General features: G+C 43.1%; 1 protein-coding gene across 1 annotated transcript; it reads left to right on the top strand.

Moving 5' to 3' along the window:
* Positions 1 to 1,363: 1,363 nt before the first annotated feature.
* pou6f1 (POU class 6 homeobox 1) lies at positions 1,364 to 23,253 on the top strand. Its single transcript, XM_071203680.1, is given in 11 exon segments — positions 1,364 to 1,515; positions 5,649 to 5,764; positions 6,590 to 6,699; positions 6,701 to 6,813; positions 7,987 to 8,177; positions 8,969 to 9,097; positions 13,407 to 13,494; positions 15,950 to 16,224; positions 16,847 to 16,976; positions 17,078 to 17,246; positions 18,841 to 23,253. Coding segments are annotated over 11 exon segments (1,812 nt in total). The 5' UTR covers positions 1,364 to 1,370; the 3' UTR covers positions 19,187 to 23,253.
* Positions 23,254 to 24,682: the final 1,429 nt, after the last annotated feature.

The raw sequence follows: 24,682 nt of genomic DNA, 5'->3' as shown, positions 1-24,682 counted from the left end.
GTTCAATATGAGAGAAGTAGAAAGTACAGGTATTTGAGTTCAACATGTAAGAAGTAGAAAGTACAGGTATTTGGGTTCAACATGTAAGAAGTAGAAAGTACAGGTATTTGTGTTCAACATGTGAGAAGTAGAAAGTACAGGTATTTGGGTTCAACATGTTAGAAGTAGAAAGTACAGGTATTTGAGTTCAACATGTAAGAAGTAGAAAGTACAGGTATTTGAGTTCAACATGTGAGAAGTAGAAAGTACAGGTATTTGAGTTCAACATGTAAGAAGTAGAAAGTACAGGTATTTGGGTTCAACATGTAAGAAGTAGAAAGTACAGGTATTAGTGTTCAACATGTAAGAAGTAGAAAGTACAGGTATTTGAGTTCAACATGTAAGAAGTAGAAAGTACAGGTATTAGTGTTCAACATGTAAGAAGTAGAAAGTACAGGTATTTGAGTTCAACATGTAAGAAGTAGAAAGTACAGGTATTTATGTTCAAAATGTAAGAAGTAGAAAGTACAGGTATTTGAGTTCAACATGTAAGAAGTAGAAAGTACAGGTATTTGAGTTCAACATGTAAGAAGTAGAAAGTTCAGGTATTTGTGTTCAACATGTGAGAAGTAGAAAGTACAGGTATTTGTGTTCAACATGTGAGAAGTAGAAAGTACAGGTATTTGAGTTCAACATGTAAGAAGTAGAAAGTTCAGGTATTTGTGTTCAACATGTGAGAAGTAGAAAGTACAGGTATTTGTGTTCAACATGTGAGAAGTAGAAAGTACAGGTATTAGAGTTCAACATGTAAGAAGTCAAAGTAAAAAAATAAGTAATGGAGTAAAGTACTGATACCAAAAACATGTACTTAAGTACAGTAACGAAGCATTTGTACTCCACTACTTCCACCTCTGCACTCATGTATTTAAGTTGGCAGAAATAAAGAAGTAGGAAAAGGGAATGTAGTTTTTAGCTTCAGGGTCCTTCGAGGGAGTGAGATTTGTACAGTTTTAAATAGTTTTGAAACACAAATGAGTAACACAGCTTTATCTATGAAACCCTGGACAGCTGTAAGTTACTTTTGCACATTTTTTCTTTTCGTCTCAGTTTTTTCGTCCTTATCAGGTTCAGGTTATTTATTTTTTACAGTTTAAAATTGTTTTAATTTACAAATGAATACCACAGTTTTATCTATAAAAACCTGAACAAGAGAAACATTTTTAATCACGTTCTTTTGCACATTTCTCACATCAGGTTCAGGATGTCTACAGTAGATATATCAATGAAAAGCTTAGGTCTCAGGCTCCTCCAACAGTGCAACACAATCAAACAGATAAAATAGTGCAGGTAAAAGACAAGGCTTATTATGATCATTGCTGCAGGTGATAGTGATGTCGGGCAATGAGACGATCCGGGTTCTGGAGGTGGAGGTGGACGCGTCTCTGCCTGAGGAGAGGAGTGAGGTGAAATTTGAGGTGGGGGAACGACCTGAGGCCGGCGGCACGCAGGAGGGGCCCCAAAACCCTGGGGGAGTCGGTAAACACTGCTCATACATCAGATAAATACGTATTATTTTATTAACTGTTTACTGTTTTTTGTATTATTTGAAATTCAAAGGTTTTATTATCATATGCTCAGCAGCTACAGTGTAGAAATGGCAATGAAATTCTTCTGACCTGAGCTCCTCCAACAATGCAACATATATAATAAAATACAAAGTAGTGCAAAGAGTCTATTATATATAAGCTCAAACTTTTTCAAAAAAAATCTCCAAATGTCTGTCTTTTTGAAAATCTCCAATTTTTTTCTAAATATTTCAAAATTCAAACTTTTCAAGAAATCTTAAAATTCTTAGTTTTTCAAAAAAATCTCAGTTTTTAGGAAAATGTCTAAATTCTAATTTATTTCGGAAAATCTAAAATGTCTTACTTTTTTCAGAAAATCTGACAGGGGACACTAAAGAGTGACGCACACAGCTGGGAGACCAGGGGACACTAAAGAGTGACGCACACAGCTGGGAGGCCAGGGGACACTAAAGAGTGACGCACACAGCTGGGAGGCCAGGGGACACTAAAGAGTGACGCACACAGCTGGGAGACCAGGGGACACTTAAAAGTGACGCACACAGCTGGGAGGCCAGGGGACACTAAAGAGTGACGCACACAGCTGGGAGACCAGGGGACACTAAAAAGTGACGCACACAGCTGGGAGACCAGGGGACACTTAAAAGTGACGCACACAGCTGGGAGACCAGGGGACACTAAAGAGTGAGGCACACAGCTGGGAGGCCAGGGGACACTAAAGAGTGACGCACACAGCTGGGAGGCCAGGGGACACTAAAGAGTGACGCACACAGCTGGGAGACCAGGGGACACTTAAAAGTGACGCACACAGCTGGGAGGCCAGGGGACACTAAAGAGTGACGCACACAGCTGGGAGACCAAGGGACACTAAAAAGTGACGCACACAGCTGGGAGACCAGGGGACACTAAAGAGTCACGTACACAGCTGGGAGACCAGGGGACACTTAAAAGTGACGCACACAGCTGGGAGACCAGGGGATACTAAAGAGTGACACACACAGCTGGGAGACCAGGGGACACTAAAGAGTGACGCACACAACTGGGAGACCAGGGGACACTTAAGAGTGACGCACACAGCTGGGAGGCCAGGGGACACTAAAGAGTGACGCACACAGCTGGGAGACCAGGGGACACTTAAAAGTGACGCACACAGCTGGGAGACCAGGGGACACTAAAGAGTGACGCACACAGCTGGGAGACCAAGGGACACTAAAAAGTGACGCACACAGCTGGGAGGCCAGGGGACACTAAAGAGTGACGCACACAGCTGGGAGACCAGGGGACACTAAAGAGTGACGCACACAGCTGGGAGACCAGGGGACACTAAAGAGTGACGCACACAGCTAGGAGACCAGGGGACACTAAAAAGTGACGCACACAGCTGGGAGACCAGGAGACACTAAAGAGTGACGCACACAGCTGGGAGACCAGGGGACACTAAAAAGTGACGCACACAGCTGGGAGACCAGGGGACACTAAAGAGTGACGCACACAGCTGGGAAACCAGGGGACACTAAAAAGTGACGCACACAGCTGGGAGGCCAGGGGACACTAAAGAGTGACGCACACAGCTGGGAGGCCAGGGGACACTAAAGAGTGACGCACACAGCTGGGAGACCAGGGGACACTAAAAAGTGACGCACACAGCTGGGAGATCAGGGAACACTAAAGAGTGATGCACACAGCTGGGAGACCAGGGGACACTAAAAAGTGACACACACAGCTGGGAGACCAGGGGACACTAAAAAGTGACGCACACAGCTGGGAGACCAGGGGACACTAAAGAGTCACGTACACAGCTGGGAGACCAGGGGACACTTAAAAGTGATGCACACAGCTGGGAGACCAGGGGATACTAAAGAGTGACGCACACAGCTGGAGACCAGGGGACACTAAAGAGTGATGCACACAGCTGGGAGACCAGGGGACACTAAAAAGTGACACACACAGCTGGGAGACCAGGGGACACTAAAAAGTGACGCACACAGCTGGGAGACCAGGGGACACTAAAGAGTCACGTACACAGCTGGGAGACCAGGGGACACTTAAAAGTGACGCACACAGCTGGGAGACCAGGGGATACTAAAGAGTGACGCACACAGCTGGAGACCAGGGGACACTAAAGAGTGACGCACACAACTGGGAGACCAGGGGACACTAAAGAGTGACGCACACAGCTGGGAGGCCAGGGGACACTAAAGAGTGACGCACACAGCTGGGAGGCCAGGGGACACTAAAGAGTGACGCACACAGCTGGGAGGCCAGGGGACACTAAAGAGTGACGCACACAGCTGGGAGGCCAGGGGACACTAAAGAGTGACGCACACAGCTGGGAGACCAGGGGACACTTAAAAGTGACGCACACAGCTGGGAGGCCAGGGGACACTAAAGAGTGACGCACACAGCTGGGAGACCAGGGGACACTAAAAAGTGACGCACACAGCTGGGAGACCAGGGGACACTTAAAAGTGACGCACACAGCTGGGAGACCAGGGGACACTAAAGAGTGAGGCACACAGCTGGGAGGCCAGGGGACACTAAAGAGTGACGCACACAGCTGGGATGCCAGGGGACACTAAAGAGTGACGCACACAGCTGGGAGACCAGGGGACACTTAAAAGTGACGCACACAGCTGGGAGGCCAGGGGACACTAAAGAGTGACGCACACAGCTGGGAGACCAAGGGACACTAAAAAGTGACGCACACAGCTGGGAGACCAGGGGACACTAAAGAGTGACGCACACAGCTGGGAGGCCAGGGGACACTAAAGAGTGACGCACACAGCTGGGAGACCAGGGGACACTAAAAAGTGACGCACACAGCTGGGAGATCAGGGAACACTAAAGAGTGATGCACACAGCTGGGAGACCAGGGGACACTAAAAGTGACACACACAGCTGGGAGACCAGGGGACACTAAAAAGTGACGCACACAGCTGGGAGACCAGGGGACACTAAAGAGTCACGTACACAGCTGGGAGACCAGGGGACACTTAAAAGTGACGCACACAGCTGGGAGACCAGGGGATACTAAAGAGTGACGCACACAGCTGGGAGACCAGGGGACACTAAAGAGTGACGCACACATCTGGGAGACCAGGGGACACTAAAGAGTGACGCACACAGCTGGGAGGCCAGGGGACACTAAAGAGTGACGCACACAGCTGGGAGACCAGGGGACACTTAAAAGTGACGCACACAGCTGGGAGACCAGGGGACACTAAAGAGTGACGCACACAGCTGGGAGACCAAGGGACACTAAAAGTGACGCACACAGCTGGGAGGCCAGGGGACACTAAAGAGTGACGCACACAGCTGGGAGACCAGGGGACACTAAAGAGTGACGCACACAACTGGGAGACCAGGGGACACTAAAGAGTGACGCACACAGCTGGGAGGCCAGGGGACACTAAAGAGTGACGCACACAGCTGGGAGACCAGGGGACACTTAAAAGTGACGCACACAGCTGGGAGACCAGGGGACACTAAAGAGTGACGCACACAGCTGGGAGACCAGGGGACACTAAAGAGTGACGCACACAGCTGGGAGACCAGGGGACACTAAAAAGTGACGCACACAGCTGGGAGACCAGGAGACACTAAAGAGTGACGCACACAGCTGGGAGACCAGGGGACACTTAAAAGTGACGCACACAGCTGGGAGACCAGGGGACACTAAAGAGTGACGCACACAGCTGGGAGGCCAGGGGACACTAAAGAGTGACGCACACAGCTGGGAGACCAGGGGACACTAAGAGTGACGCACACAGCTGGGAAACCAGGAGACACTAAAGAGTGACGCACACAGCTGGGAGACCAGGGGACACTAAAGAGTGGATCAGGAAATTCTGATTTATTTTCCTGGGATTTAAACCCCTTCCCCGTCTCTGTATTAATTTTCATTTTATTTTTTCGCCTACAATATCGCTATACTCCGTTGCATAAACCCTGTTTTTCTGTAAAGCGACCTTGGGTCCCCTGAAAGTTATTATTATTATTACTTCATGTTTTTAATGCCACTCTATACACAAAGCTGCCCTGCTTTTAAGTGTCAGTAACCCCCCCCCCCCTGCTGTGCTCCTGCAGGTCTGGTTTCTGTGGAGGTCTCTGGTCCCGCCGTCCAGACGATGCCTCCTGCAGTCAGTCTGTCTCTGTCTCATCCTCAGGCCAACATGCCCATCACCGTGCAGAGCTGCCCTCAGGTACGATCCATCATCAGACACATCGTTGACACTTATCTGAAGTCTTAGGAGGTGTAGCGACAGCAGGTAACAAGCAAAGTCTCGGAGAGGCTGCTGTTGTATGACACGCAACAAAAAGCACTTGCTGAAATCAAAATTGTAGTGAATAATAATGAAAAGTGAGATGCTCAACTTATTTTACGTAGACATTGTAATAAGGATCAAAGCAATCCTAAAGCTTCCAGTCATTAAAAAAACTGGCACAATTTAAAACGACTTCAATTATGTCAGTGTTTCTCAAACTCTTTCATACCAAGGACTTAACCAATAAAAAAACACTCGAGGACCACCTAACTCCACAAATATCCAAAAACACATCGTTTTTTACAAATCGCCTGAAAATGGAACAAACAAGTGGCAGCATGTGTGATGAAGGTGTTTATCTGGGCTATATCATGCAATCAAAAGTGAAACTTAAGCTCGCTCCATTGCGGAGATATTCCCGCGAGAGTGCAAAAAACTTAAATGTATTTATTTATTTCAAATGTGAAATGTTACCAATATACTCACGGACCACTAGAGGGCGCTCACGGACCACCAGTGGTCCGCGGACCACACTTTGAGAAGCACTGAATTATGTGATATATACGATCAATCACATCGACCAATGGATTCCAGTTCCCTGTCCTTTAAGATGGACTTAATGACATATAGCTCCATCACTCGATATTGAAATGTAGAAGGATGTAGTATTCGCTTCGTAAAAACCAGTGTGCCAGTATAAAAACAGATGAATGTGTTCCCCGGGTACCAACTCTTCCTCTTCTTCCTCCTCTTCCTCCCCAGGTGCTGACCCAGGAGAGTCTGGCCTCCCTGTTGACGGGGATGATGGCTCAGACGGGGTCTCTGGGCCAGCCCATGCTGATCCCCCTCAGCATGGCCGGATCCATCGGGGGGGGGGGGTCTCGCTGTCCTCACGCTACCCTCCACTAACGTAGCCTCTCTTCCCGGATACACTACGGGGAACACGGCCGGGAACCTCCTCAAACTGCCCTTCGCCGGCCTCCAGGGTAACACAGCAACCGTGTGTGAAAATCTGTGACACAAATGTGTATATGTATTAGATAGCTAGATAGATACTTTATTAATCCCACATTGGACATACAACACTAACTCCAAATTTTGTGAGAAAATCTGGATTTTTGATTTTATCAAAAAAGTCAGGATTTTGAGAGAAAGTCAGAATTTTGAGAGAAAGTCTGAATTTTGAAAGAAAGTCAGAATGTTGAGATTTTAAGAAAGTCAGAATTTTGAGATTTTGAGAAAGTCTGAATTTTGAGAGAAAGTCAGAATTTTGAGAGAAAGTCTGAATTTTGAGAGAAAGTCAGAATTTGAGATTTTGAGAAAGTCTGAATTTTGAGAGAAAGTCAGAATATTGAGAGAAAGTCAGAATTTTGAGAGAAAGTCAGAATGTTGAGATTTTTAAGAAAGTCAGAATTTTTAGATTTTGAGTCAGAATTTTGAGATTTTGAGAGAAAGTCAAAATGTTGAGAATCATGACAGCATGTAAGCTGTCAAAGATCGCAGGGGGGTCAGATGATTGAGGCCAAATATCATATTTAGACTTTTTTATTTTTTTTTATTTTTTTTACATATAATTGTAAGGCAATACATGATTGTCACTAAAAGCCTTGTCTCTACATTACAATACAATATAAAAAATAATTGTTTAATTAATTTTAATAATGACAGAAATGTATAATTCTTTCTTTAATATAAATGTTTCTTCTGCGCCTAAAGTGTCCAAACCGGGTTTGTCTGGATAAGCGCATTTTTAAAACATAGTCGTTGTCCATGCCGGTTTCAGCTGGATTATTTGTCAGTTGCTCTGATCAGATCGGTCTCCTCCATTTTGTAGATTATTTACGACTTTTGAATCCACATAAACACATCGGCAAAATCCGGCTTGTGTTTTAAACAGTGTAATCCCTTTGTGAATTGTTTCCACTTCCGCGCCGTCCTTTAATTTCTTCATTCAGCGGGAATCCAAATAAATTAATCCTGAGTCCAATAACCATCAAAGTCGCTCCATAGCGCTCCTTAATTACGCTTTCATCCGCCTTTAACGACATACTTCACATTCATCCAGTTTGTGACAGTAGCTGTAGCATTTTGAGACTTTGAAGCTTTAATTACCGCTGTTGCCCCCCCCCCCCCCCCCCCCTCTTGATTGTTGTGCTCAGCAGCGACGGTCCTGAACTCTCTGCAGCCCCAGCTTCAGACCGGCGCTCAGACGATGTTCCAGCCTCAGGTCCAGGTGACGTCTCCCTCACCTGGCCCTCAGGTTTCTGCAGCTCAGACCTCCTCCTCCTCCCAGTCCAACATCTCCCTCGCAGCGCTGCAGAACGCAGGACTCTCCATCAACCCCGCCATCGTAAGACTGATCCTCTGATAGTTATACTTTGTGTCCTGTTTTATATCATTGAGGACGATTGTGGCTGCGAGGAAGTGCTGTCGTCTTTCAACTTTAAAGGTCACCTGGTATGCAAAATCCTCTTCTTCACGTCTCTTCCACATCAACATGTGTCCCCTCTTCTCCATGTCTCTTCTACATCAGCATGTGTCCCCTCTTCTCCATGTCTCTTCTACATCAACATGTGTCCCCTCTTCTCCATGTCTCTTCTACATCAACATGTGTCCCCTCTTCTTCATGTCTCTTCTACATCAACATGTGTCCCCTCTGTGGAAAGAGACTCTGAAAGTTTCAGGTACAAAGATTCTCTCTCTTTTTGATCCATTTCTATAAAAACCTGTCTGAAAATGAGCTGATCAGATTTTGGCCACTTTATGATGTCATAACGATGCGTTGTCTTGTGTAGCCATCAGCCAATCAGCAACCAAGGTAACCCCCCCCCCTTATCACCTGAATCTCCTCTAGAGCACCTTTGAGTTCTTTGTAACCAGATCTCTCTCAGAGGGGCGTGGGGAGGGGCTCCTTATTTTCATCTAAAGTAACAGACAGAGAATCAGCACTTTGGAAACAGGGCTGAAACAGAGGGGATTATGGGTAATGCTGCAATGATCTGCACTTCAGAGACTTGTAAAAAAAGAACGGTATAATGGGGGACCTTTAAGAATGTCCTCCACAGTAAAGACTGGATAAAGCGCTTTATAAGTACGGTCTGTTTTGAGTTCACTAAACCTGCTGTGTTCCCCTGTTCTCAGATCAGCGCTGCCTCTCTGGGAGCTCAGCCTCAGTTCCTCAGCTCCCTCACCTCCACCCCCATCATCACCAGCAACATGTCCAACATGGCGGGCATCACCAGCCAGCTGATCACCAACGCTCAGGGACAGGTGGGTGCTGCCAAATAATCACACTCACTTTATATTGTGTTACTGTGTAGTTTGTATAGTGTGATAAAGGAGGACTATGCTGAGGTTATTTCTCTTATTTAAAGTGCTAGAATACGGACATATTAACATTTACTACAGGTGATATTGCCATAATGCAGTTGTGCCCGTCTACGAAGTTGCTGTGAAGTCTGCCTAGGTTTATATAGCAACAAGAGGCGCGTTCACACCGCAGTACTTTTCCCACTTTAGTTCCGATATAGTTCCGAAATGTTGCGTTAAACCTTTTCACCCCCTTTTCCGTCCCCGCTAGAGAGCAGGGACTTTCGTGGGAGAAAAAGGTTCCTGTGTCTGATTGGCTGGGCGGATTGCAAACCACGCCCCGTAAAACTCCCCCAAAAAATTGTGAAGCCGCCATTTTATTATCCTCGCATTAGCATTATTAGCATTAGCATTAGCCCAGCGCAGAAACGCAGAGAGACTAACTTATGGCAACACAAAATAAAACATGGGAGCGGTGGAGATGAGGAGGTGTCGGCGTTCTGGCGATTTACTCGGAAGGCTTCAGTAGAAGCTGCTGGGACTCCCAGCAGCTTCTACTGAAGCCTTCCCCAACTCCGGGGACTTCCGGCCGGGGACTTTGGGCGGCAGTATACGCCGTGAAGTGGTTTGCGGCCTGCCAGTAAACCCAAAGCAGAAGAAGAAGAAGTGACGTCAGCGTCTTCATTTGCCTAATCCTCCCCCAGGGACTTTTTCCGGTGTGAACGCGATCTGTACTCAGTTCATGAGAACTAAAGAGTCCTCATGAACTGAGTTCTCATGAACCTTTGTGGGAAAAGTACTGCGGTGTGAATGCGCCTAAGGATTTGAAGGTGTCAGCGTATCGTATGATGCTCGGCATTGGCTAATCGGTGGGACCCAGGAACCCCTCAACAAAAAAAACACCTGTTTTGCTATCCTGGCTCAAAAACACATCTTCTGTTGCAAACTTAATACCTGGTTTACCTTGGCCATTACATTAAACTAGGGCTGGGCGATTTGGCCTAAAAATAAAATCTCGATTTATTTTTTTCTAACTAATGGACAATTTTCGATTTAAACCTCGATTTTTTTCTGTTTTTTTCTAAACAAACCAGACCAAGGCAACATTTCAATACATATTTTCTTTAATAACACAATACAAATAAATGAGATTACCAAGTAGTCTAGGCCTATGTGAACAAATCAGTTGTTCAAGAATAAAAAAATAAATAAAAACAGCACCACGGCACTTGGCTGTCATTAATGTGCAAAGAATTTTTTTAAATCAAACTGAAAAAAAAATCTCTTGTAGGCCATCCCTGAAAAAACTTGTAAAATGAAATACAACAAATAATAAATAATGATAATGAAATGAATAATAAAAAAATACCCTCAAACAAAATAACATCCCTTTAACTTTCTAGGAAGTTGTCTTTCTACAGACCTTACACAGAACAGTTGTTTGTTCTATGTATGACCGCTTGTACCCGAACCACTTCCATACAACTGAAGTAGCACCTTTTTTAGGAATGAGTTCTTCATCTGTGTTCGTGGACATTTTTATGGTACGTCTGTCGGTGAAGCGGTGAATGTGATTGTAGTAGGCTATGTGACTACCCGACCTGCAGCTCTGCACATGCGCACAGTGTTATAAATTAAAATCAATGTTTTTGATGGCATAAAGTACCTTAAACATACCGTCAGTTTAAATGCTGTTTTATACTGAAAAACCAGAAGTTCTCGTGCGCAGTTGGTAAGCTTTTATTCTGAAAATCCTTCATCTCCGGTTAGCATTTAGCATGTGGCTAATATACCATTTACTATAGAGGTGAATTTAGTAGCGATATGACACGGAGTGTTGCACACCGAAACCTACTGATTTCAACACTACAACTACTGTATAGACGTCGAGATATTATTATTGCTGAAAATTAAATGAAGGTACAGTTTATTTGAATACGTTTGTTTACAGACGTGGGTAGCATGAGACAACATCCGGAACTACCAGAAATGAAACCAGCCGTGAAGTTTTTCTTGTCTTGAGTATTGATTACAGCGTTCAAAACCATATTAAATGAAAAGTCATGAAAGAGATAAGGAGGAGAAAAGGCGTGTTTAGTTATATATGTAATGTACAATGTCTGAGTCCTCTGTTATGCTCAACAACGAACACAGCATAACAACAGCAGATCGGGCAGAGCTGCAGATGGGGGAGTCACAGGCAATGTGGCTGAGTTTTGTGCGCGTTCTGGAAAGTGAGAGCGTAAGCTACTACGGAGTCCCTTAAAGCAAAACAAATCTGCGGAGTCTAGAAATGTTTTAAAATCGTGATTTTTCGGTTCAGCCATTTCACAAACCGTAGGAAAGTAAAAATGCAAATTAATCGTGAAAACCGAAAAAATCGCCCAGCCCTACATTAAACCAATAACACACAAATAAAGAAATTGAGCACGCCATTAGTTTAGCCTATTTGGACCAAATATATCTGCATTCTTCTTGCTGTACTGAGTTTGTATCGTCACAGTTTATTGCACTTATTATAAGCCGTTTGGACAAAAGCATCAGCTAAATGTAGTGTATCTCAACATGAAGTTGGTGTTGGACCAGGCAAGATATAACTTGGAGGAGAATAACCTGCCATGACGTTTTAATTGACACGAACATTTCATCGTCCCACATTGTCCACTTTTCCTTGCAGCAGTTGCATAATACCTCGTCTAATGTGAGCGTACAGGGAGTCTCTTCTTCCTCATGAATTCCCCTTGTCATCTTTCCTTCACTTCATGGCGTTCTCTTGACTGCAGCGTCAATAAGATACAACAGACTTCCTGATAAAATAAAAAGGGTAAAGGAGTAATCATCAGGCAGTTTGCTATCCTTAAAGGTCCCCTATCATACTGTTCTTCATCAATATATCACAGGTCTCAGAGATATACAGAGCCTGTCTCTGATTGATCATTGCAGCATTACCCTTAATCCCCTCTGTTTCCAAAGTGCTGATTCTCTGTCTGTTACTTTAGATCAGGGATGGGCAAATGGCGGGCCGCATGCGGCCCCCACCTCCTCTTTTTGCGGCCCTCAGATTAATTTATAAACAACGTAATTAATAATTAAAAAAAAGAATATTTAAAAAAAAAAAAAATGTCTTACTTGTAGTACTGATACCGTCCACTAGACTCCTAGTTACGTCGCGAGCGAGCTGCGTAGATGATTTCAAATACCGCGAAATAATCTGTGACGCATTTGTGTGTATTGTGTTTGTTTCCCGGGGAAACCCTCATAAGAAACACCGGCTGTTGTTATGCCTGCTGTGACGTTAAGTTGCCTCTTGTAATTATGCCTTTACAAGCTTACAAGTTGTATTTATCATCTGAATTTGGCGAAACAAGTTTAATATTCTTAAAACCAAGACTTTGTTTATTTGAAATCAGATGAAAACAAACTGTCACGGACCCTGCCATGTTATCTATGATTACTACGCTTTTCATTCATAATTTCAGCGGGAGGGAGGGGGAGTGGCGCTGAGGAACAGCAGAGTGCGGGCTGACAGGTGTCTGTGTTGACATTCCCATTATTGTGGAATAAGGGGAATGCAGAGACAGGCTACAAGTGTTCAAGTTAGGCAACGTCTGGGTTAGTGTTCATGACTTCATGTTTAAAGTCATCTTAATGATTAATCTCTCAATGCACACACATTTTCCGTGCTTTCCAATAGTTTAAAATAGTTGTATTCCACTGTTTAATAACCTGTTCAATACAAACATGCCACTTGTAAAAATGAAATAACATTTCTGTGAACTGATATTTGTTTAGTGAGCTTATTAGAGGATGTTCCCATTTTTTGGGGATGTTCCCTTTGATTGTAAAATGTCAAGGAAGATGTCAGACTTAGTATTTGTTAATAATTACATACAACGCATGGAATTTTTGTGTGTGTGTTCCAAGTAAATCTGCGGCCCCCTGGTGGCCAGTACATCAATGATGTGGCCCCCACCACCATCAAAGTTGCCCATCCCTGCTTTAGATGAAAATAAGGAGCCCCTCCCCACGCCCCTCTGAGAGACATTTGGTTACAAAGAACTCAATAGGCGCTTTCACACCGGAGTACTTTCCCCTTTTAGTTCCGATAGTTCCTGGGATTTTGCGTTCACACCAAAACGAGAACTTAGTTCATGAGAACTTTCCCCCCTTGTCAGTCCCTGCTAGAGAGGTGGTTCTTTCCTGGGGAGAAACAAGTGGGAGTCCCAGCAGCTATTTTGCATAATAGGTGACCTTGAAACATTTTCTACAGGTCATCGGAACCCTGCCGCTGTTTTTGAACCCAGCTTCTCTGGGTGGAGGGGCTGCACACACGCTCCAGAGTCTTCAAGGTCTTCAAGGTATCCAAGGACACTCAAATCCAGCACCAGACACTTTTTACGCTTCTATGGACAATCTTGCACTAATGTACATTCCCAAAGATATTGAAGTGACTGTTACTTTGTATATATTGATTGTTGTGTTTCTATCTTAATGTGTGCATATGTATTAGGGGTGTAACGGTACACGTACCCGTACCGAAATTATTCGGTACGGGCCCTTCGGTTCGGTACACGTGTGTACCGAAGTGTACCGAACGAATATAACGTTAAACGGAAAAAATTGAGAACGTGAACAACTTCTTGGAAGTAATCTCAGGTGCTGCGTCGCAGCATTCAGAGTAATTTGCTCCCATTGTGTTCAACGCGGGGACGCAGAGGGATGCGTTCAAATGCAGTCAGTAATTTGAGGAACTGTCGAAATGGCGAACGCAGATAAAGTTGAGCTCGAAAATCCTCCAGCATCATTGAAGTCTCCGGTTTGGGAACATTTTGGTTTCGCAGTTACGCACAAGGATAACGGATAAAGACAGGTGGACCGAACCAAAGCTGTTTGTCAGCATTGTTCAACTACAATTGGTTACGCGGCTGGCAATACATCAAACTTGCACACTCATTTGAAAAGGCATCACCCGAACGTGAATATCACCGGTACCAAAAGAAGAAAGACTGAAGTGCAAACCCAACTCCCACTAGCATTTAAGCCTCCACCACTCGCAAAAACTTCAGACCGAGCCAAAGCTATTACAAACGCCAAATATCCTTATGTTGCCAAACAACAAGCAAAGCGCTACCTGGCTGTATCTGCTACCTCTGTCCCTAGCGAGAGGGTGTTCTCCACAGCAGGAGACATTGCTAGTGCCAGCAGATCTGCCCTTTCGGCAAGCAATGTGGAGAAGTTCATCTTTCTTTAAACAACATGAAAATACAATGACAAGCAAGTCCTAATGTCAAACTGGCTGCTTAGGTACTAGTACAGTTCAAATACAGATTATTTCAGTTCATCGAAAAGCTGCACCTTAATGTTTATTTTATTTTATATTTATTTGAGTGAATATTCATAGTTTAATAATAATTAAAAACCCAAAACTAATAGTTTATGTTTTGTGAGTACTAGTACAGTAAAGTTCAAATACAGATTATTTCAGTTCATCGAAATGCTGCACCTTAATGTTTATTTTGTATTAATTTGAGTGAATACATTATTCACAGCTTAATAATAATTTAAAAAATGTGTTATGTCAATCAATCAATGTTTATTTATATAGCCCAATATCACAAATGTTACATTTGTCTCAGTGGACTTCACAGTGTGTACAGAATATCAGTATGACAATACGACACCCTCTGTCCTTAGACCCTCTGTCCTTAGACCCTCTGTCCTTAGACCCTCACATCGTACAAGGAAAAACTTCCAAAGAAAACCCAGTTTAAAGGGAAAAATGGGAGAAACCTCAGGGAGAGCAACAGAGGAGGGATCCCTCTCCCAGGACGGACAGACGTGCAATAGATGCCGTGTGTAAATTGAAAAGATAATACATTTGCAACATAGGTAGTCCAAATGTTTGGAAATGCATGTGTGTATAATAGGAAGATGAATCCACGAGGATATCCATCCAGGACCGATGATCCAGGACCACAGCCACGACTCGCGATCCAGGGCTCGCGATCCAGGACTCAGGACCGCAGGATCATCCATGACTCCGGATCCCAGCGTATATAGACACCAAAAAGAAAGACATTTGGGGAAGCTGGGTTAATCGGAACATGAGTGTACACGGGTATAGACAGAGAGAAGGAAGAAGTAAGATGTCCCCCGACAAACTAAGCCTATATCAGCAAAACTAGGGGCTGAATCTAATCATCCCTAACTATAAGCTTTATCAAAAAGGAAGGTCTTAAGCGCACTCTTAAAAACGGATAGGGTGTCTGCCGCCCGAACACAAACTGGAAGCTGATTCCACAAATGTGGAGCTTGATAAGAAAAGGCTCTGGCTCCCATTGTACTTTTAGAGACTCTAGGAACAACCAACAACCCTGCATTCTTGGAACGCAATGCCCTAGTATGACAGTAGGGTATAATGAGTTCTTTAAGGTAAGATGGCGCCTGCCCATTAAGGGCTTTGTAGGCGAGAAGAAGAATTTTAAATTCTATCCTGTGTTCTATAGGGAGCCAGTGTAAGGCAGCCAGAACAGGAGTAATGTGGTCCCTTTTCCTAACTCTGGTTAGTACACGAGCCGCAGCTATGTTTTGTGATAATTTTTTCTGCTGTACCGAAAACGTACCGAACCGAAATGTTTGTGAACCGTTACACCCCTAATATGTATACATGTGTCTGTTGATTGTGTATATATAGTATATACATATTTTATGCATATTTGTATTGTTGTAATCGGGATTGTGGGAAACAGTATTTCGATCTCTCTGTCTGTGCACACAAACTAAAAGACTGACAATACAGTTTACTTTGACTAGGTCTTCAAGGTCTTCAAGGTCTTCAATGTCTTCAAGGTCTTCAAGGTCTTCAAGGTATCCAAGGACTCCAGGGTTTCCAGGGTTTCCAGGGTTTCCAGGGTATCCAGGGGCTCCAGGGTCTCCAGGGTCTCCAGGTCCAGACCGTGACCCCCCAGCTGGTTCTGAACTCTCAGGGTCAGATCATCGCCACGCTGGGAAACGGATGCGCTGTGACGTCGGCTGCAGTTCTGCCCAAAGTCACTGCTCCTCCGACATTCACCAAACCCGTCTCACAGGTACAGACTGTCTGTGATTGGGTGGAATACAAAGTGGTTTCTGCTTTGAAACAGACCGAAAAAAAAGCAACGGGACTTCTCTATAGGATTTTGGAATATTGTAAAAATTAAGATCTGTGGAAACGAACCTGTTTGATGAATGCACGTTTTGTTCAGCCGGATAATCTCCACAGGTCTGCCCTACTTTTATAATTTTTCGAGCCATAAATCTAATCTCCAGAAGCAAAATGCTAACGCTATGCTATAAAGGAACTACAGCCGAGTCCAGCAGCACGACTTCAACGTCACGCCAACTCAAGATCCATATTCAAACACACAGATTCCAGATGGAACGAGTTGAAGCGATTGTTTGAACACTTTGCAGGAGGCAGGGACTTGCTTTCAAGCAGAACAGAAACTAACTCAGAGGAGTGTTTACGTGTTCGGCGTAATGACGTACAACGGCCTCCACGACTTCTGTAGTCCTATTCAGCCACTTGGTAACAAAGATATTTTCCAAAAACGAGTTTAGTGGTAAAATGCCGACGCACTTCCGGGTTTTAGGACTCGTTCCTGCACCACTCTATACCGCGTCTAATGTGAGTGTCGTGGGAGTCTCTTCTAACTGTTTCTGTTCCCCCAGGCTTCAGTAACGACCATCAGTCAGTCCCCGATCGTCATCGCCCCGCAGCCGTCCCTCATGAAGACGCCGCTGCCCCCCGCGGTGAACATCAGCTGTGGAGACGTGGCTAAAGTGGGCCAGCTCATCGGCAGTACGTTCCCCCCCTCTCATCCACACACTGATCCACACACTGATTCCACGCTGTAGCTTATGTGCAGACGACAATAAAACCTTTGAATCTTTTGAATGTAGAGCCGCAGCAGGTCGTCAGCGGCGAGGAGGGGATAAATCTGGACGAGATCCGAGAGTTCGCCAAAAACTTCAAGATCCGCCGGCTGTCTCTCGGTCTCACGCAGACGCAAGTAGGCCAGGCGCTCACCGCCACCGAGGGCCCGGCGTACAGCCAGTCCGCCATCTGCAGGTACTTCACTGAACCCAACATGAAGCCCTGATTCCCTCCGCAATGTAGGGTAAAAAAAACAGCAACTATTCTCTCTTTATAATGGAAGTTGTTTCCATCCATTAAAACAGACATTTCTCACGCGTTATCTTTTAATTAATTTGTTTTACTAACAGCTGTGATGACTCGTTTGGCTTCACATGATGTGTGGATGTTATACGACTTAAGGCCCGGACACACCAAGCCAATTTCGGCCGTCGATAGATGTCTGGCCGTCGATGAGCGTCCTGTCGCCCTACTCAGATTGGTGTGTCCAGCACCGTTGTGTCTTTTCGGCCGTTGAACATGTTGAATTGGGAGCGGAGGCTGTCGGCAAAAGAAATCACTCTGATTGGCTGTTCAGCTTAGCGAATCAGTGCATGAGAAGCGAAACAGAAGTGAGGTACGCAAACAAACGATTAAGAAGGCACACACAGACCAAGGGCTGATACCGCCAGTACCGCACTAAACATGTTTAAGATTATAAGTCGCTATGTGAAACGAGAGTGAAAATGGAACAGTTCCATTTTCACTCTCGTCCATATGTTGTTTGTATATTATCACGCAGTCTGTCTTCCGGTTGCCTCTTTTGAATGACGAATACACACTACCGCCGCCTGCTGGTAAGGAGAGTTATTGCCACTCACGCATGCGCTGTGCGTACGTGCTAATTGGCCGTCGGCTGAAGTCTTTGCGGTGTGTTCCAGTGCGACGTTTTGGCCAAGACGCAGAAGACGCGAGGCGACACAACAGTCCGTCGGGACGTGTTCTTTGGTGTCAGTTTGGTGTGTCAGGGCCTTTACGTGTTATAATTGTGAATCAAAGCCATGGAGGTTATGGTTATGGTGCTGTGTGTTGGTTGGTTTGTCTCTTAGCAAGGTTACAGAGAAACTACAAGCTTGATGTTCATGAAACTGGGTGACATGTTGGAGAATGGGCCCAAAAAATCAAATCCTGAATACAAAATGTTGAATCAATCCGGATGTTCATGAAACTTGTGTTAATCACACGTTCAAAAATAATTCTTCCGTCACACATTCACAAGAGAATAAAGGCCTTTACATTAGTCAAACAAACCCAGACAGAAGAGGCAACACTCAAATGAAATGATAAACGAAATGACATCATCTTTCTTTCTTTTTTATGGTTTTATAATTTAACTTTTAAAAAACGATGTCTCCACAGCTTTTTATGTCTCTTAAAAGCTGGCGCTGTGGGTATTGTAGTCTTTTAAAATCCCTTGACTACAAAGGTCGCCACTAGGTGACATGTCATTGGACCTTTTCACAAAAACTGGCTAAAAAAGGGGGATTTTACGTAAAGAAAAGAATAAAAGTAATAAAGAAAGGGGGTGGGTGGTAAAAAAATATTAAACTAATACATTGAAATACATAAATACAAATAAAATACAAGTGCATTAAAAAAAAAAATTAAAATCATATAAATGGGGATTATAACTAAACCCTAACCTCAATGAGATTTATAGTTAGAGATAGAAAAAAACCGATGTATTGTTAGTTTAAAGCTGATTTAATTACAGTAATATATATCCTGCTGAATATCTTTTGCTCCGCAGGTTTGAAAAGCTGGACATCACGCCTAAGAGCGCCCAGAAGCTGAAGCCGGTTCTGGAGAAGTGGCTGGCCGAGGCGGAGCACTGGAACCAGAAGGGACAGCAGAACCTCATGGAGTTCGTCGGCGGAGAACCGTCCAAAAAACGAAAGCGACGCACGAGCTTCACGCCGCAGGCCATCGAAGTCCTGAACTCATACTTTGACAAGAACGCGCTGCCGACGGGACAAGAGATCACGGAAATGGCTCGAGAGCTGAACTACGATCGAGAGGTGGTGAGAGTTTGGTTCTGCAACAGGAGACAAACGCTGAAGAACACGAGCAAAATCAACGTCTTCCAGGTCCAGTAGCAACGTCCTTCTGGAGATATTTCACACAGAAACACAGGGAAGGAGGAGAATACAAGCCAAGTGGACAAATATGAACTTTGGTAACACTTTATTTTAAGGTACACATATTCGCCATCCACGAGTTGTTCATTAACATGCATATTAGCAGGCTCTGTATTAGCCAGTATAAAACACGCCTTATTCTACATGACCATATTCTACAAGTACTAGGCCTTTAGTTAAGAGTTTGTCCTCAATAACCCTCTAATTAGTGCTTATTTATTGTAAGGACGTTGTTGTGCATGAGTTTGGGTCTTAATGTGCTCAATATGGGCCTGATAACTCTCATAATAACACCTAACAAATATGGTGTATTCTTATGTAACAAGACATGAAACTAAAAGTGTTAATTGTGTCTAAAAATAACTCAAAATGCGGTTTTTCTAACTCAGAATAAGTTCCCTATTTTAAAGTGAAGTCTTGTTCATAACCAATAAGCTAGTAGTTTGACTCTAATGTGTAAATGAACGACCAGATGACGGTGAATATGTGTACCTTAATCTAAAGTGTTACCTGAACTTTTTAAGATGAAGAGAGATTACTCATAAAAGAGTTCTAATAACAAGTTTTTATCGTATTTTAAGATATGTGTACACAACTCCTGTGAAGTCAAACTGCATGGTCCTTTTATCCTATAGAGCAGGGGTGTCAAACTCAAGGCCCGGGGGCCAAATCCGGCCCGCGACTTCAGTTTCTGTGGCCCCACCAGAGCTTGCAAAGAATATAATATGTTTATTATACTGTAACATGCTACTTTACAGAAGCACGTTGCCCATAAACCACATGTCCCACAATGCATCTCAAATTTGACTTTTTCTCATAAATAGATTTTTTTTTCAAAATGTCACTATTTTTTTTTCTTTTTTTCATAATGTGGCTTTTCTTTTTAAATCATATTGTGACATTCTCACTGAAGAGACTTGCAATTATTTGCCCTAGACTTCTGCTTTCAGACGTAGTTAATTATGAAGTTATTACCCTATCCGATGATAATCCAATGCAGAGCCAATAATGTAATATAATAATAATAATAATGTCTTTTTATATAGTCTTAAAGTTACAACCGGCCCTTTGAGTGCAACCATAATGCTGATGTGGCCCGCGATGAAATTGAGTTTGACACCCCTGCTATAGAGTGATGTCAATAACATTTAATAATATTTGAACTTTTATACAAGTGGTTTTATAGGAAGATCCCTCTGAGTTATCAAAGTGGCAGTGCATTGAGTCACATTGATTTTAGTCGCATAATTGTCACTTTACGCTGATATTTGAACAACCACCATGGATGTGTTTATATTCCCGTGGTAGTTGTGCTACATTGGCAGCTTGTAAAACCTAAATAGGATGCTGTAGACTGAAAAACAACCCTTTATTAATCAGAATTCGTCGTCCAATTAACACCAAAAATGTATTTTCCATGCATGACTCTGCAGCCATGTTTGGGGACAATCACCATTTTTATATTTCTTATTGAAAATCACATCAAATCTGCTTTAATTTCCTCTCGTTCGGCTTTCATTTTCTATTGAGCAGCATAAAATAATTGTGCCACACCGTCGGGGGTCCAGAGGGAATGATTTCTGACAAAAACGTTCATACTGTGTGTGTGTGTGTGCGTATGTGTGTGTGTGTGTGTGTGTGTTGTGTTCACACTTCAATGTGCTTTAATACTCTGAGAGTATGTGGTTTTTCCTCCCATTTCACTCTTTGCCCGGTGCTTCTGCTGCATTTTTAATCTCAATTTAGATAACGTTTATTGTCAAAATGGAAGCTTAAAGTACGGTGGCCGACGGGAGCGAACGCGCTACTACGGCCCAAAACACTTCCATCAGGAGAAACGCTCTGCCGTTTCAGAAACGATGCGAATATAAAAACACAATTGTGCCAAAACATATGCAAAGAAATTAAGAAACATGATCACCAACGTGAGGAAACTTGAGCAGCGTTTACTAAAAGCTGCATAGACGAAACGGAAACCAGGGGACACTAAAGAGTGACGCACACAGCTGGGAGACCAGGGGACATTAAAAAGTGACGCACACAGCTGGGAGACCAGGGGACATTAAAAAGTGGAAACTTACCTAAAATGTTTTATGGTCTTATTTGAACAATGTGGTCACATGACTCCTTCTGAGGATACTGCAGATCTGCTGTAAGCTAGCTAGCTAACGTAGCTAACCGAGACGTTTCAGATATCCTGAAAAACTCTTACCGTTACGAGACAGACTCACTCTGACACAGAGACAGTTGTTCAGCTTTATCATCCTGAACGTCACCAAGTGCTCCGTCCCAGCTGTGTGCGTCACTTTTTAGTGTCCCCTGGTCTCCCAGCTGTGTGCGTCACTCTTTAGTGTCCCTTGGTCTCCCAGCTGCAGCGAGTTTCTCCTAATGGAAATGTTTCCGGGCGGTTGTAGCACGTTAGCAACTATCGAACACCGTATTAATTGGTCTAAAATGAACTTAAAACTGTCTCATGTTGCCTATAAGCATTTACAACCATGTATATACTTTGAAAGCCTAGAATCTGTCAAATGGCTGAATCACACATGGTAAGGCCAATGGAAGGTGAGGTTTTTTTAATATGTTTAATCTGAATGAGTGTTTGCATGCGCAGTGTGAAATTATGTTGGTGTTTTTCTGTATCTTTGCCAATTCTTCACATTCTTTGCACTTTAGTGAAAGCAACAAAGGGAAATGAATGGTTTGAATACAGGTTTCATTTATGTGTGGGAGAATTTGATTTCTGCATTTTCATGTAGCAGTAATGGTGACAAATGCAATCATCAACTTAACTATCATTCAGATTAATGTAATTTAAAATAATAATATCACTCGGTGAACTATAAGGTGCATTTTATGATCTACATCATATTTTCCTTTTGAATCGTTTTAAACCAGTCTCTATATTACAGTGGAATACAAAATAATTGATATTGCAAAGGTTACGCTTTAAAGGTCCCCTATTATATTCTTTTCAACAATATATTACAGGTCTCAGATATATACAGAACAAGTGCTCGAAACACCAGACAGATCATTGCAGCAAATTGCAGGGGGGGGGGGGGGGTTACCTTGGTTGCTGATTGGCTGATGGTTACTCAAGACAACACATCGTCATGACATCATAAAGTGGCCAACATCTGATCAGCTCATTTTCAGACAGGTTTTTATAGAAATGGATCAAAAAGAGAGAGAATCTTTGTTCCTGAAACTTTCAGAGTCTCTTTCCACAGAGGGGACACATGTTGATGTAGAAGAGACATGAGGAAGAGGGGACACATGTTGATGTAGAAGAGACATGAAGAAGAGGGGACACATGTTGATGTAGAAGAGACATGGAGAAGAGGGGACACATGTTGATGTAGAAGAGACATGGAGAAGAGGGGACACATGTTGATGTAGAAGAGACATGGAGAAGAGGGGACACATGTTGATGTAGAAGATACATGGAGAAGAGGGGACACATGTTGATGTAGAAGAGACATGGAGAAGAGGGGACACATGTTGATGTAGAAGAGACATGGAGAAGAGGGGACACATGTTGATGTAGAAGAGACATGGAGAAGAGGGGACACATGTTGATGTAGAAGATACATGAAGAAGAGGGGACACATGTTGATGTAGAAGAGACATGAGGAAGAGGGGACACATGTTGATGTAGAAGAGACATGAAGAAGAGGGGACACATGTTGATGTAGAAGAGACATGGAGAAGAGGGGACACATGTTGATGTAGAAGAGACATGGAGAAGAGGGGACACATGTTGATGTAGAAGAGACATGAAGAAGAGGGGACACATGTTGATGTGGACGAGACATGGAAAAGTGGACTTTGCATAATAGGGGACCTTTTAAAATGTGTGTTTCTGTTATATTGTAAGCTAAGAGAAAATAAGTTATAATAAGATATCTGTTAGCAGTCATTTCATTCTGCAAAGCACATTTAAAGTTCAGACAGAAAGGAAAACAGAAGTTTGATGGTTTTGTAATTATCTGTCAGATGAATTAAATAAACCCTGTTTTTATTAATCATTTCTTATTGTTGTGTATTTATTTATTTGTAAGCTTTACGTTGGATAACATCAAGATGCACCTTCATTAGATCCACGAGGAGGAAATCCAGTTATTGCCGGAGAAAAACGCAGGTGAAATATAATAAACATGGAATAAAAATCCAAATGATGGAAGAGTATTTAGAGGTAAAACGAGTTACGTAAATATTGTAAATTATGATATATTGTGGGTTATAAGATATAGTTGAGGCTTGGTTTAATATAGTAGTATATATATATATATATATATATTATAGCAGAGGTGGGAAGTAACTAAGTACATACTCAAGTACTGTGCCATCGTTAGCATTACAGATCGCCTACCAGCAGGGTACATTAGGCTACATAAAGGGTTACACTAGCAATGCTAATTAATGCTAACTGCTAGCTAGCTGGTGAATCTGCAATTAAAAATGTTGTTGAAGGCCTGATAACATTTAAATATCGTCCTCTTGCTGGAGCTTGACTCACTTTTTATTTGGATTGACGACGTCCAATCGCAGCGCACAGCCGGCGCACACGTGGGGCTGGGGAGTACAAAGGCTGCGGACAATCACCACTCTGGAGGCTCTGACATGTGGACAGACGCCTCGCGCAACTTGCTCTTAGAGACTTCTGTTAACTGGTTAAACTTGTGTGATTAGTTAGTGTTTGGAGTAGATTAGGATGTTGTGACTGTTGCCTTTTAGTTTAGCTGTGTGTTTTGTCTAGACTCCCTTTGTTAGTTGTACCACTCTTGAAGTGAGGTTTTGTTTCGTTCTCTATTTAGTATATTAGTATGTATTTTCCCTGTATGCCTTTTGAGTCCTCCCTTAGTTTGGTTATCTGTCAACCTGTGCCCTTTTGGCCCTTTTTGTTTGTTTCAGGCTGCCTGCCTGCCATTTTGTTTACCGCTGCAATTTACAATAAATCACTTATAATTATACCAATACTACTCTGGTCGTGTCGTTTCCCTTTTGTTCCCCCTAGCCAATTGGGAACGTAACATAACCTCTTGATCTAACTATAATATAGACAGAGTTGTGTTAGTCTTAAGTTAATTGTGAAGAGTAAATGTGTAGTTGTGGTTGTAACCTCAACATGCATAGGCACACATTCTGTATTCTGGGAAAATACAGTAATATGCAATACATGCAGCGGGGTTATTAATCCAGACACAAATATATATATATATATATATATATAATAGGGAACAATCGTATGCACCGTTAACACTAGAGTACTTAAATACCTACACACTTTAACTTAAGTGATGTTTTGAATGCAGGATGTTTACTGGGTTATTTTCACACTGTGGTTTTAATATGTTTATTTCAATAACTTTGTTGAGCTTGTGTTAAGTTTTATTTCTATCTCACTGAACATATGTGAACTGGTTCAGCTGATAAGGCTGGTTACGAATC

This window comes from Pseudochaenichthys georgianus, chromosome 7 (genome assembly GCF_902827115.2).
Source record: "Pseudochaenichthys georgianus chromosome 7, fPseGeo1.2, whole genome shotgun sequence".
NCBI lineage: Eukaryota > Metazoa > Chordata > Actinopteri > Perciformes > Channichthyidae > Pseudochaenichthys > Pseudochaenichthys georgianus.
This window is presented reverse-complemented; position numbering and strand designations above follow the sequence as displayed.